Source organism: Lolium perenne, chromosome 4, assembly GCF_019359855.2.
Source record: "Lolium perenne isolate Kyuss_39 chromosome 4, Kyuss_2.0, whole genome shotgun sequence".
Lineage (NCBI taxonomy): Eukaryota > Viridiplantae > Streptophyta > Magnoliopsida > Poales > Poaceae > Lolium > Lolium perenne.
The window spans coordinates 167,662,347-167,674,375 of NC_067247.2; the positions used below are offsets into that span (position 1 = coordinate 167,662,347).

The 12,029-nt window shown below is 43.4% G+C and overlaps 2 protein-coding genes across 11 annotated transcripts; one reads left to right on the plus strand and one right to left on the minus strand.

The window, feature by feature from the left end:
- The first annotated feature begins 2,717 nt into the window (after positions 1-2,717).
- Positions 2,718-4,253, plus strand: LOC127294777 (uncharacterized). The gene is made up of 4 exons (XM_051324666.1): positions 2,718-2,889; positions 2,996-3,365; positions 3,470-3,586; positions 3,740-4,253. Exons 1-4 carry the CDS (start codon positions 2,817-2,819, stop codon positions 3,885-3,887), a joined length of 708 nt encoding a protein of 235 aa, XP_051180626.1. The 5' UTR covers positions 2,718-2,816; the 3' UTR covers positions 3,888-4,253.
- LOC127294776 (CBL-interacting protein kinase 32) lies at positions 3,956-8,770 on the minus strand. Of its 10 annotated transcripts, none has more exons than XM_051324664.2 (16): positions 8,543-8,767; positions 8,390-8,463; positions 7,512-7,707; positions 7,228-7,290; positions 6,967-7,038; positions 6,770-6,877; positions 6,607-6,687; positions 6,408-6,461; positions 6,186-6,311; positions 6,018-6,107; positions 5,617-5,739; positions 5,381-5,491; positions 4,959-5,072; positions 4,767-4,823; positions 4,607-4,681; positions 3,956-4,405 (listed from the first exon to the last, which is right to left on the minus strand). In XM_051324664.2, the coding sequence occupies exons 3-16, from the start codon at positions 7,680-7,682 to the stop codon at positions 4,331-4,333; spliced, it is 1,320 nt and encodes a 439-aa protein (XP_051180624.1). In that variant the 5' UTR covers positions 7,683-7,707; positions 8,390-8,463; positions 8,543-8,767; the 3' UTR covers positions 3,956-4,330. The 10 variants fall into 10 exon arrangements, 9 of the variants coding, with proteins under 9 accessions (XP_051180624.1, XP_051180623.1, XP_051180619.1 ...); XM_051324663.2 differs by having other exon boundaries at positions 7,512-7,756; XM_051324659.2 differs by having other exon boundaries at positions 7,512-7,814.
- Between the last annotated feature and the right edge of the window lie 3,259 nt (positions 8,771-12,029).

Sequence of the window (12,029 nt, forward strand, 5' to 3'; positions counted from 1 at the left end):
AGGTCGCGGCCGTGGTCGTGGCCATGGCCGCGGCAGAGCTGCACGGTCGTCGTCGCCTGCGACGTCATCGTCTTCATCGTCGTACCTGCAGGAAGAGCACCAAGTGCTGTTTGAGTTCGTCGTGATCCTCAACGACGACCCATTCGGCATCCAGAGGCTGTTGGACAAGTTCGCCGAATTCGTCGCCGGCAACGAGCCGGCCGCGTTGCATTTACTCTGGCTGCAACTGCTGCCGGTGACCAGTGGACGTGCTCTTCGACGGGCGCGGCAAGATGTACCTCCACACCAGCTGGGAGAAGTTCGTGTGCTACCACGACCTCCAAGCCGGCTGCGTGCTCACATTCTCCTACCTAGGCGACGCGGATATGAGCGTCAAGGTGTTCGACGACACGTCCTGCCGCTGGCACTACCACAGTGACGACGATGTGGAGAACGATTGACCACACCGATTGTTCTTTCTTCGCAGCGAAAATAGGCACAGCTGAATGTTCTTCCTCGAAAGGACCAACAGGGTTATCATTACGAGCTGGATTTTCCAGTTTGGGTGACTGAGAGTGTTCTTTTTTGGCAGCGAACGCACAAAACCTGCCGATGCCAACACTAATTAGGTTTCCTAATTTTGCAATGTTTTAACTGCGTATTAGTTTGTGGAAACCATGTTCCAAACTATGTCTTAGTTTGCGTAAAATCATGTTCCTAATTATGTATTAGTTTGTGGAATGTTCCTCGTCTCTATTGAAATGAATATGAAAAAAAAGAGTATTTTAATATTAACAAAAGTTTGAGGGTGGCGTTTGGGGGACGCGGCTGGGGCGTCCTCCTCCAAACATGGCATGAAAAAAACATAGCTCCAAACGGTCGATCTGGCAGCATTTGGGGGGCGCTCTTAGGGATGCGGCTGGAGATGCTCTTAGAGCATCTCCAGCCGCGTCCCCCAAAGCGTCCCCCAAAGCAATTTGGCGCGCGCCGGACCAAAAAACCGTTCCAGCCGCGTCCCCAAAACCCGAATTTTGTCCGGCACGCCCCGATACGGTGTCCGGCGCCCCGAGCCCGTCCCGTCCCATAGGGGATGCACCGGGGACGCCGGACACACCGAAAAGCGAGGCAAACCGATGCGGGCCCAGCGCGTCAGCGGCTCAGTGAAAAATCGTCTCCCACTCCCGCCAAATCCCGCCCCTCCCGCCATATCGCGCCTATCCCGCCGCGCATTTCTGGCCTCCCAACACATATCCCGCCGCCGATTCATTTCTCCTATCCCGCCGATTTTTTTCTCCCTCCCGCCGTCCACCCGCCGCCGCTACCCTCTCCCCATTCCATGACGCCGCCGGTAGCCCCCAAGAAGATGGCCAAGAAAGCGGCCAAGAAGCCACCGGGCAGTGCGACGAAAGGGGCGAAAGCGCCGTTCGCGAAGCCGCGGAAGGCGCCGGCTCCGAAGAAGAAGCCGGAAGGATGGACCGATGATCAGTGGCATCAAAACTGTCTGCGCCGGAAGATGTCGACGGCGGAGCGGAAAGGACGGAGGGAGGCGGAGCAGGAGAAGAAGGCTCTAGCGGCGCGCCAGCACCAGCACTTAATGGCCGGGTGACTCGCCGCCACCAACGCGAGCCCATATAGTACGAACGTGCCGGTGTACGTTTCGGGAGTGTTCTCAAGAGGCAAGAGGAGAAGTTGGAGCTCAAGAAACGCAGGGACGACATGTCCCTGCTGAGAGCGTCGACAAAGGGAATGTCTCTCCGGACGCGGGCGGCGCACAACTTCTTCAAAGGCCAGATCCTCGACGACATCGAAGCCAAAATGACGGCGGCCGACGCTGCTGCCGACGCGGCGGCCTAGGAAGCGGCAGCGGCAGCAACCGCGGCGCAAGAGCCGGCTGACGCATCTTCGACTGCTACACCATCGTCGGCCTACGCGACGGAGGCGGAGCAGACGGAGCATGCACAGCACCAGGCAGATCGCGACGAGGTCATCGTGATCGACGAGCCTGCGTCGACTCAGGATACGTCGCCGTCGACCAACCCCTTCTTCTAATTTAGCATACACTATGATCTGTAATATGATCGCGTGCCTAGTACTTTGATCGCCGCTACTCTGATCGCGAGGATTCGGCGGGAACGATCTCTTTTGAATGCAACAATTTGAATTCCTGATTGGGGGCGGCGTTTGGGGGACGCGGCTGGGGAGCGACGTCCCTCAAAGGCGGCACGAACAAAACACGTCTTCCAAACGCTCAATCCGGACGCGGTTTGGGGACGCTTTGGGGGACGCGGCTGGAGATGCTCTTAAAGATTAGTTTGCCGCCTAGGAGAATGGAGGCAAACTAGAAGGTCAGATTTTGAAATAGTTTTGAGGATGGGGTAAGTGTTCGAGCATGAGTCTACTGAAAGGGCCAAAATTGTAAAAAATATGAAAGCGGGTCAAGTAACTGGATTAACGGTTTGCGAGATAATCGTTTTGAATTCCAAATATAGCAATTAAGTGATGACATCAGCGTGATGGCATAAACTCATGTATGCATGCCCATTGGAAGAAGGATAGTATAGGGTACCTAGGTTTTTTAAAATAAAAACTTAGATGTTACAGCCGCTTAAAATGATTGTATTTATGCAGTGTTGATTTTTGTTTGAGCATTTCGGCCGTGTCTGGAAGACGGCCCACAATTGCACTGGGATGCCCCGCAAAAACTTTCTGTTCATGCAGAGCAACCACTCGAACGAAACGCCGGCCTCCGATCTTTTCGGCCAAATTAACGCAAGAACCAAGAAAGAACAGCGCAATTACCAAGCAGGCGATTTGGCGGCAAATCGCTGAACGGATGAATGGATGAACTGTCCAAGGAGCAGATCGAAGAGTTCCGGGCGGCCTTCAGCCTCTTCGACAAGGATGGCGACGGTATTCAATCCCAACTTCTTCCTCCATCCGATCCAATCAATCGCCATTCGATCTCGTTGGCGCGCTGAATTCAATTCGATCCGATTTCGCGCGCGAAAACCTACAGGGACGATTACGACCAAGGAGCTCGGCACGGTCATGCGTTCGCTGGGGCAGCGCCCATCGGAGGAGGAGCTACGGAAGATGATCGCCGAGGTGGACGCCGACGGCAACGGCGCCGTCGACTTCCCAGAGTTCCTGAACCTCCTCGAACGCAAGATGCGCGACGCCGGCGCCGAGGACGAGCTCAGGGAGGCCTTCCAGGTCTTCGACCAGGACCAGAACGGATTCATCTCGCTCGACGAGTTCCGGCGCGTCATGGTCGACCTCGGCGAACGCCTCACCGACGACGAGCTCTCCGAGATGCTCCGCGAGGCCGACATCGACGGAGACGGACAGATCAACTACGCCGAGTTCGCCAAGGTCATGATGTCCAAGTCAGTACTGCCATTTTTTGTTTACGTTTTCTACGATTGCGAATCCCTAATTCGAAACGCGAGCTTCTTGATTTTTCTTACAGCAGATTGATCTATCTCTGCAGGCTCGAAATGGCGGAATCGAAACCTTCGGTGCCGCCGCTCTTCAAGAATGGATTCCGCGTGTGTCGTTACCTTCTCGCTTTCCGGATCATGGAGATCGGCCGGAGTGTTAAACGACGGTACGCTCCATGAACTTGCGTTAATTGTTCTTCGTAGTTAAACCTTCTTTTTTATTTTATGTTTTGCAACGCCCTCACCGCATCTTTAACCAAAGTATGGTAGAATCACATGTATCTGAACCTCACAATGTGTGTTGCTTGTGCAAATGGCAGACGGCGCAAGTCACAGCAAAACAGTCGTGACATGGTGGGAGAAGAGAAGACCGGCGGTGATGACGATAAACCACCGGACCAGGACAAGGACAAGGATGCCGACAAACCGAGTCACAGCCGCTGCATCCCCTCGTGTACCATCCTCTGAAAATTCATGGTTTCCATTTCTGATTCGCAACTGACAAGAAAAGGAGTAACAAGTAGGAGTACAAGACAAAACAAGAAATTACTCCATGATTGACAACGATGAACAATGTGAGTTTACAAATGGTAACAGCATATTTGGCTACCCATTCTGTGAACTCATGGCTGCCTTGCTCTAAGGTGTCTCGATATGAATTAAGAAAACTAACATACTAAACATAACAGCAAAACCTACTGAATGTGCTTCACTTAAACAGTTCCAAAAAATCTCTCAAAATACAGCATATACAACAACGGTGGAGGACAAGCACACCTGTCAACAGGGGCCCTCCACCAGTACTTACAAAATGCAATGAACGTGTTTTTTGATCCAGCTCCTGAAAATGGATCAACTTGGAAGAATGAGATGCTAATAGTTTACCCATCCCCCCTCTTCCAAAGTTGCTGCTAGGAATGTTGGATCTGGAGATCGTCGGATTTCCAAACAACGTCCTTCAAGGTGTTTGAAAGGTTCTTGTAAAACTGCACCACAATATCAAGACTTGTGCATTTTAGTACAAAATACTAATGGAAGGTGATAAGATATCTAACTTAATTTACAATTCAGGTTAGTCGTTGACTACAGGTTACTGAGATTGGGGAAGTGTAAATGTAAGAACTGGTGCACATCTCAGTTGTGTATCAGGTTTATAATTGGCATAATGTTCGCAATATGATATTTACCTTGTGAAATTCTAGAGTGTCGCCTTTTGCTTTGCGAACTTCAACCATATGAAGAGAAGGTCCAACTCGCAGTATCTAAATGATAATGCAAAAAAAAAAAAAAGTTAGACTGATGATCTTAACAAAGTAGACTTCAGTTCAGCATTTTCTTCACAATTACCTCGGTAGCAACATTGAGGTTCCCCTTCCTCCCTGCTTTTACCTTTTCTAGTCTCAGCTGGCCAAACAATAAAAAGAATATTAATCTTCAGGGAAAAATATTTTGAAGATCATATATATTATACAGAGAACTATTTTTGTAAGAAAATATACTTAAGCAGACTGTTATTAAACCAAGCTTTGCATGACAGACCTTGTAATTTTTCTTCTGCACATCAAATCCTAGAGGCTTTGCAGCTTCCTCAATCTTGCGGACAATGTCTTTTGGTGAGCTTTTTGATGTAAACCTTGTTTCTCTCTTAAATTCCTGTCGATACAGTCATTTGAAGTGTTAGTAAGAATGAATTTTCAAATCATAAATTAATAATAGAAATGAGCATAAAGTTCTAAGTTGAAAAAATGTTCCAGAGATATTATATATAGGCATATACAACTACTACTAGCTTTTATTTTTCCTGTAATTGAGATATCGAGTTAGAGGTGATTTTAAAAAATCTAGTGCATATTTCAGCCATGATTTCGGCTATATCAGTAGAGCATAGACACCCTGACAATTTAAGTCAACACACATCCTAATTTTCAAAGTTTCAGGTTGCTATTAGGATGTTTTCGTACCAGCTCAGAGTCAAATAAGTTTCCAAGATTGAGGCCTGCTGACATTGAAATCAGTTCAAACGCATTAAGAGCTACTGGTTCCTCTTCTTTCTTTTCTGTCACATGGTGCTCCTGGAGGAAGTCAGACCACATGCATAAAACTGGTAAGTGAAAATGAACCCATGAGGGAGGGATTTCTGCATGAGGTAGAAACAGAAATGAAAGACAGCATGGTTTGCATATAACCATGGACTTACTTCTGAATCATTAAAGACAGCATCCACATCATCCGAAGTTGTATCATACTTCTCATCAAACTCCGCACGCTTGTAACCTTTCTTGAACCACTCATCCTCTAACATTTCTTGAACTGTTATTCTCTGCCACAGTTTGTCAAGGCATTAGCTTGACATTATGGAGCAAAATGGGTTTATTTATCTCTGGGTGCACACCATCTCTGTGCGTGCTTATTAGAAAAGTTTGATGAATGGAAAATTGGAAATGACATCATGTGATCCACAAGCCTACTATTTGTTTAGATGATCTACAAGCCACTATAGGATCCACTGTGTGAGTACTAGGGATCCATTTGCATAATTATGTCAGGAGATTTTCCTATCTAAGTACTGATTGAACCAGCTACTGTGTTCTAGCATACCGTCATCGGATTTGGATCAAGGATTCTTGTTAACAACCTCTTGGCAGGAAAAGACGTCCAAGGTGGAAATGTAAATTCTGCATTCGATATCTGACAGGAAGAATAGAAAAATCAAATAAGCATGAACAAGAAACCATAATAGTGCTCCAAACGAAGAACAATGCTCACTTTCTTATACAAGGCCATAAGATTAGAGTCCTCAAAAGGCAAATACCCTGCTAGCAGAACGAACAGAATAACTCCACATGACCACAAATCTGCCATTGCACCATCATAGCCTTGATCTTCGAGGACCTGTTGCGAAATAGTTAAAATTGTTTAATTGTTACTAGTGTTTCCTGGTAAAACTATGTAAAAAAAACTATTGGCAAGTTTAGTTTCTGAAATTACCTCTGGTGCAACATAATTTGGAGTCCCGCAAGTCGTGTGCAGTAATCCATCTTCCTGAACCAAAAAATATGAAATATTTAAAAAATGTCGGGAGAGAGTTTTTAAACATCGAAGAACATGATTATCAATTAATGCATAATGTGAACTTTGGAGACTATACGTAGTAACTTTTGGAGTGCATGAGGCAATAAACCCTTACCTTGAGCTGCAGAGATAGGGCGCTCAGCCCAAAATCTGACACTTTCAGATTTCCACATGAATCAAGTAATAAATTTTCCGGCTGCATGTAATATTTTGGTTTAGATTCTGGAGTAACTTTACCATTGACAGAAAACAATAAGCAGAGATGGAGATGAACTCACTTTTAAATCACGATGGTACACCCCCCTGCTATGACAATAATCAACAGCATTAATTAACTGTTGGAAGTATCTCCTTGCCTCATCTTCCCTCATTCTACCATGGTTAACCTTTATGACGAGGGATGCGATGACCGTCAGTTTATATAATTAACAATAAGTGCATAAACTGGACGCAAAGGATGTACCATATCACTTACAATTGTGTCAAAGAGCTCGCCACCAGTGACATATTCTAAAACAATGTAGACCTTTGTTTTGCTTCCCATCACCTAAATTTTGAAGATAAATATTAATTTGGAAAGAGATGCCAAATAATTGCGTCCATACTTCTGACAACTCAGGTGCATGATTGGAAAGAGATGGTTTGAGTGCTTTGGCATGGACCCCATTCAAGATGCACCAATATTACAAGATTAACTGGAATATCGAAAAAAAAGTACGATAATTCCTTTAACTACCTCATGTATGCGGACAACATTTGGATGTTTAATCAGCTTCATTGTTGCAATTTCCCGCTTGATCTGCGATTCCACCAAAGAGTTACTCATGAGCAGCACAAACAAAGAAACAGTTCCATCAAAAGTTAATGAATTCTGGCAAAAGTAGCAATTTGATTTGTACCACAGAAAGCAACAAGGGGAAGGAAATGTAAAGTGCATGCCCATCATAATCGACTAGATATGAAAGATCACCAAAAAACAAGAAATAATTGAGATCACAAACTTAATATTTACACAGTGACCTGCTCAACCATCTTGTGCTTGAGAAGCTTCTCCTTGTCCAAAATCTTGATGGCTACCGGGTCCCCAGTCTCGGTGTCCCTGGCGAACTTGACCTTGGCGAATGTGCCCTCACCGATGGTCCGGCCTAGCTCATACTTCCCCACACGCCTCTTCACCTTGGTTGTACTCATTCCCTGCCTTATCCACCTCTGGAACCTGAGGTATATAGCTTAGTTTCAACACACTGTCAATTTGTTCCACTGTTCTGTGTGGAAAGTCTATACTTCAGACATGGAAAGGATGACAGGCTGATACTTTCCTGTCTGAATAAAATTCAATTCGACGGGGGTACATATGCATTCCCAGATCAACACATGAAAGATATATAAAGCTAAAAGTAAATCTTGTATGTGTACAGGAAACGTCGTTGAGCAGTTAGATGGCTAGATTGATGAACTATCAGACCATTCGTTAAGTTTTATAAATAAAATTGCAGCTGGCAGTGACACTGACACTGCCTTTGGCGCCTACTCTTAATTCAGAATAAGATCTACGAATAAGTTAATCAGAGGAGTTGTTTAGTTGAGAAGATCCTGAAAAAATAATCAGAGGTATTCTTTCCCCCGAAAGGCCAAGTTTGAACTGGAACAGTCAGCTGGATGTCGAAAGGAATAAAACCATCATCTTTTGGATCTGGACAGGGTCTCTGTTATCAAATTGGGCACGAGGGGGGCTGCGAGTGCAAAGAAACCAATGACAGCCGGCGGCATATTCCACAACCAAGCAGATGAACTGGTCGGAATTCACAAGCACGAAGCCAAGATTCTTCTTGATTTGTGTAAAGAAAAAAACATGAAAAATTGCCAAGACCAAGCAAAGGCTCTGCGAAGAATGGTACCAAGTTTATGCATCTGATGGGAGTCGTCAAGAGCATATAGTTAGGGGAACATCCCAAAATCAAATTTGAGATTTCTGCTCACATGAAACACCAATGAACCATAATTCAGAAGGAACTAAGAGTAGAAAGCAAATCGAGGACTAGAGAACTTACAGGTAGCTGCTGCTGTGCGAATGACAAGAAATGGCTGTCCGGGATCAAGAAGAGTTCACGCAGAAGAAAAGATCAGGGAAATAAATAGTGGGAGCAACAGAAAAAAACACTTAGTAGGAGTGAGTGAGAGGAGGAGAATAGTTGGAAAACTGAAACCAGAATGGGAAGTTTGGAAAGATGCAGCTGAGCTGAAACTCTGAGCGCTGGAGAAGACGACATGACATGACAGAAGCCTTTAAGAAAGGAGCAGCGCGCGCGCATGTGGTGTCAGACTGCGGGCCTCACTGCCGCAACTCGGACAGCAGGGTGCGTGCACAGTCATACACCACACACAGCACACAAGGAATGTTCATGATTGTTCCCGAAATTCGGCGCCAAATTAAGAAATTTTTGGTTCGAACGATTCAAAAATCGTAGAAATAGGGGAAAAAGGTAGCACCGGGAAGCCGTATCATCTATAGGACTAGAAAATCATAGTAAGTCGTAATATAAGTTGTTGGCTGTACCATAGAAAAAATGCACAAAAATACTAAGGTTGTGTTTGGGAGCAAAGTAAATTTAAAGTATTTCAACAATATTATAATTTATCAAAATACCGAATTTTTAAATACTTTAGTGTGTTTGGATGTGACTATTGACTGCAGTATTAATACTTCATTATGCCTCAAAACGTGCTATTTTTTAAGTATTGAAAAAAAACTCTAGACCTCCTTTTCCTAAACTGAAATATTGCCAGATGCATAAAATACTATTGGTTTTATAAAACTTCAGTTTTACAAATACTTGGTTGCCAAACTAGGCCTAAAGAATTAGATCCATGTCCATTATTCAAATAAACCCTTCGATGACTTATCAACTGCCTTGCTTGAGGAAGAGTGTTACTAAAATGGAGACGATTCGGAATCACGTCCGATGCATAACATAGAAATCAAAATTGGAAGGTGTCGGAAATTAGCTAAAGCAGCATGTATTGTAGCGAAACTGAAAGCAAAAGAGGGTAAATCGGCTACTTTATTTATTATCATTAACAGTAATATAACTAAAATATGAAATATAAATTTTTGTAGACTTCTAAAAAAGGTTTTTTTTTTTGCAATCTTTATTTGTTGAGCGAGATTGATGGAAAGCATTGTGCCAACTTTCCAACAAGATGTCTAGACTATAGTAAATCATCTTGACAAGTTATTTGATTCAAGATTTTTATATGTTTCCACGCCCTTTTTTGAGACCTCAAAATATCATGAAAAATTACTTCCTTTAGGAACACATACAAGAAAAATGTTGATTAAATCATATACGAGGAACTTTTTCTGAAGGATATGTGTTTTGAAAAACAAAGGTAGAGGTAAATACTTCAAAGAGGCGGTTTGGTAATGGTGAATGAAAAAAAGAGAAAATCCTTAAACTGGATAAGGGGCAGCCAAGTGGATCAAGTCAGTGGATTTTGATTCCACTATGTGCGGTTCCCGTCGTTTTCCCATCACGGTACTGCAAATTCTAAAAAATGTTTTCAATATTTGTAGTTACGTATTTAGTTACGGTGGTGAAGAATAAAACTTTAGATTGGTGTTTGGAAGGGATTCAACAAATTGACATTGGCCAACAAGTAGCAGTCGTCTTGGGGCTCGCTAGGGCGCATACTCTTCTTGTGTGAAACTTCATCCAAATCCACCACTTATTGGTTCATGTTCCATTATGTTATCTTAGACTATGTTGCATTCTTCAATTCTATTCTTCGTCTCTCTAGTCGAAGTGTTCTTGCTGACCCAACCTAGCATGCATTTTAGAGTGATGTGCTAGGATCTCTTGTTCTTAGCAAACGAAAAGCAAGTAGAAAAAAACATGTGTAAAGCCTTCGATTCTACTTTCGAGAACTTAAATGCAAAGATAAGCCGAAAATCCTTTGCTTCTTCTTACTTCATAGCACCAAAAAGTTATATGTAACTTACACCCATTGGTGATATAATTATAAAGCACGAGTGTCTAGCCAGTCCTAGGTCTAGCTAATGACTTGGTTGATTATGAATCCATCCTGAATTTGGTGGTTAAATTCTACCGCGGTGACGATACTATAGGGGAGGTCCTATGGAAAATATATATCTCAATGCCAGAATGATAAAAAAAACTTAACACCTCTTATTTTACCTGCGTGGTATCCATCTATCCATCATTCTTTTTATCTTTTAGTAGTAGTATCAACCTCACTTCTGGTTATTTATCTTGCAATACTCTTCGTTGTCATGAGTGTAAGGAAGCGTCAAATCAATATGATGTTTTGGCAAAGCCATTAAGAAGGAAACTAAAGTAGATAGAGACTCCCACCGTAGATTTGGTTTTATACCTTTTCAAATTGGTACCTTATATTGATGCACACATTGCTAGAGCCGAAGAGGAGACCCCAAGGAGAAATAGAAGAGGCGAGTCCCTTTTTTATCCCTATATGTTTTCGTTGGTCAAGTTTCCTCTCTTGTACGAAAGGAAAGGATCAAGGATGTTTTAGTGGAGCGTGCAACTATTTAATTATATCTTCATTTTGCTATGTCCACTAGGACTATTGAGAAAGTCCCTCAGGTGAGATGAATAAGCTTTTTATTACTATTTTGTCTATCTGAAGATCTGAGAAAGCACTGATTATAGCTTTGTCCTTGATGGACCATAGACCTGATGTTAGGACAAAAAAAGAAGGAAAAAAGAGCGTGAGATCCAAATGAATCAAAAGATCCATGATGCGCAGATTGCTTCTTCTACCCTTCTCTTATTCGCATTTCCTACTATTGAAAGAAAAGCTAATACTTCACCTTTTTTCCTTTTATTCGGGCGTGGTTCATATCTTTATGGTTCACCAAATTAAACATGCCATTTTTCTCCACCGTCGGGTCTAGACTCTTAGTTTCAACAAAAAAAAGGTCTAGACCCTTCGCCTTCTTCAACCAAACAAGAAAACTTGCTTCGTTGGCTTTCTAAAAAGTATGGTTTGAATGAGGGCCATCCTCTACTGCCTCCTCTGCACTCTTTTTTTTATATCAAATTCAACATCGCAAGCTCTAGGCGTAGTTAGATAATGAAACCAGACCTTCTTTCGATGGGATGCTCAGCCAATTCATACACACCAACGACCTACCCTTGAATTTACGGGGTGCCATTTTTCCTCTCCATGGGATTACATCTGGAGTCCAAAAAATATCTTTTTTATAGATAGGTCATATATTCCCGTTCACTATTCCCGTAGCCTGATACGAGTTATTTAGTTCGTGTCTCCTTGTTCTTGGGAAGAACCGAAGGTTCATTCGCGGCACTCGTAGACATAGTTGTATTTCAGACCCTCTTCTTTCCCTAAAAAGCTAATGTGTCTAATTACTCAACACAATATTCTTAGAACAAAGCCGTACTATATTCGCTATATGGAATATAAGTTTTGGATCTGACTTATAATGACTCCTAAACAACTCAAATACCAGAAAACACTAGTGTAAGGGTACATTGCCCC

Excerpts from the sequence above, each read along its gene's own strand:
- LOC127294777 (XM_051324666.1), top strand. The coding sequence starts at position 2,817 with ATGGATGAACTGTCCAAGGAGCAGATCGAAGAGTTCCGGGCGGCCTTC. Across the intron at positions 2,890-2,995 it reads CTTCGACAAGGATGGCGACG|GGACGATTACGACCAAGGAG; the intron begins GTATTCAATCCC and ends GAAAACCTACAG. Across the intron at positions 3,366-3,469 it reads GCCAAGGTCATGATGTCCAA|GCTCGAAATGGCGGAATCGA; the intron begins GTCAGTACTGCC and ends CTATCTCTGCAG.
- LOC127294776 (XM_051324661.2), bottom strand. The coding sequence starts at position 7,682 with ATGAGTACAACCAAGGTGAAGAGGCGTGTGGGGAAGTATGAGCTAGGC. Across the intron at positions 6,878-6,966 it reads GCGAGCTCTTTGACACAATT|GTTAACCATGGTAGAATGAG; the intron begins GTAAGTGATATG and ends CTCGTCATAAAG. Across the intron at positions 5,492-5,616 it reads CTGTCTTTAATGATTCAGAA|GAGCACCATGTGACAGAAAA; the intron begins GTAAGTCCATGG and ends GACTTCCTCCAG.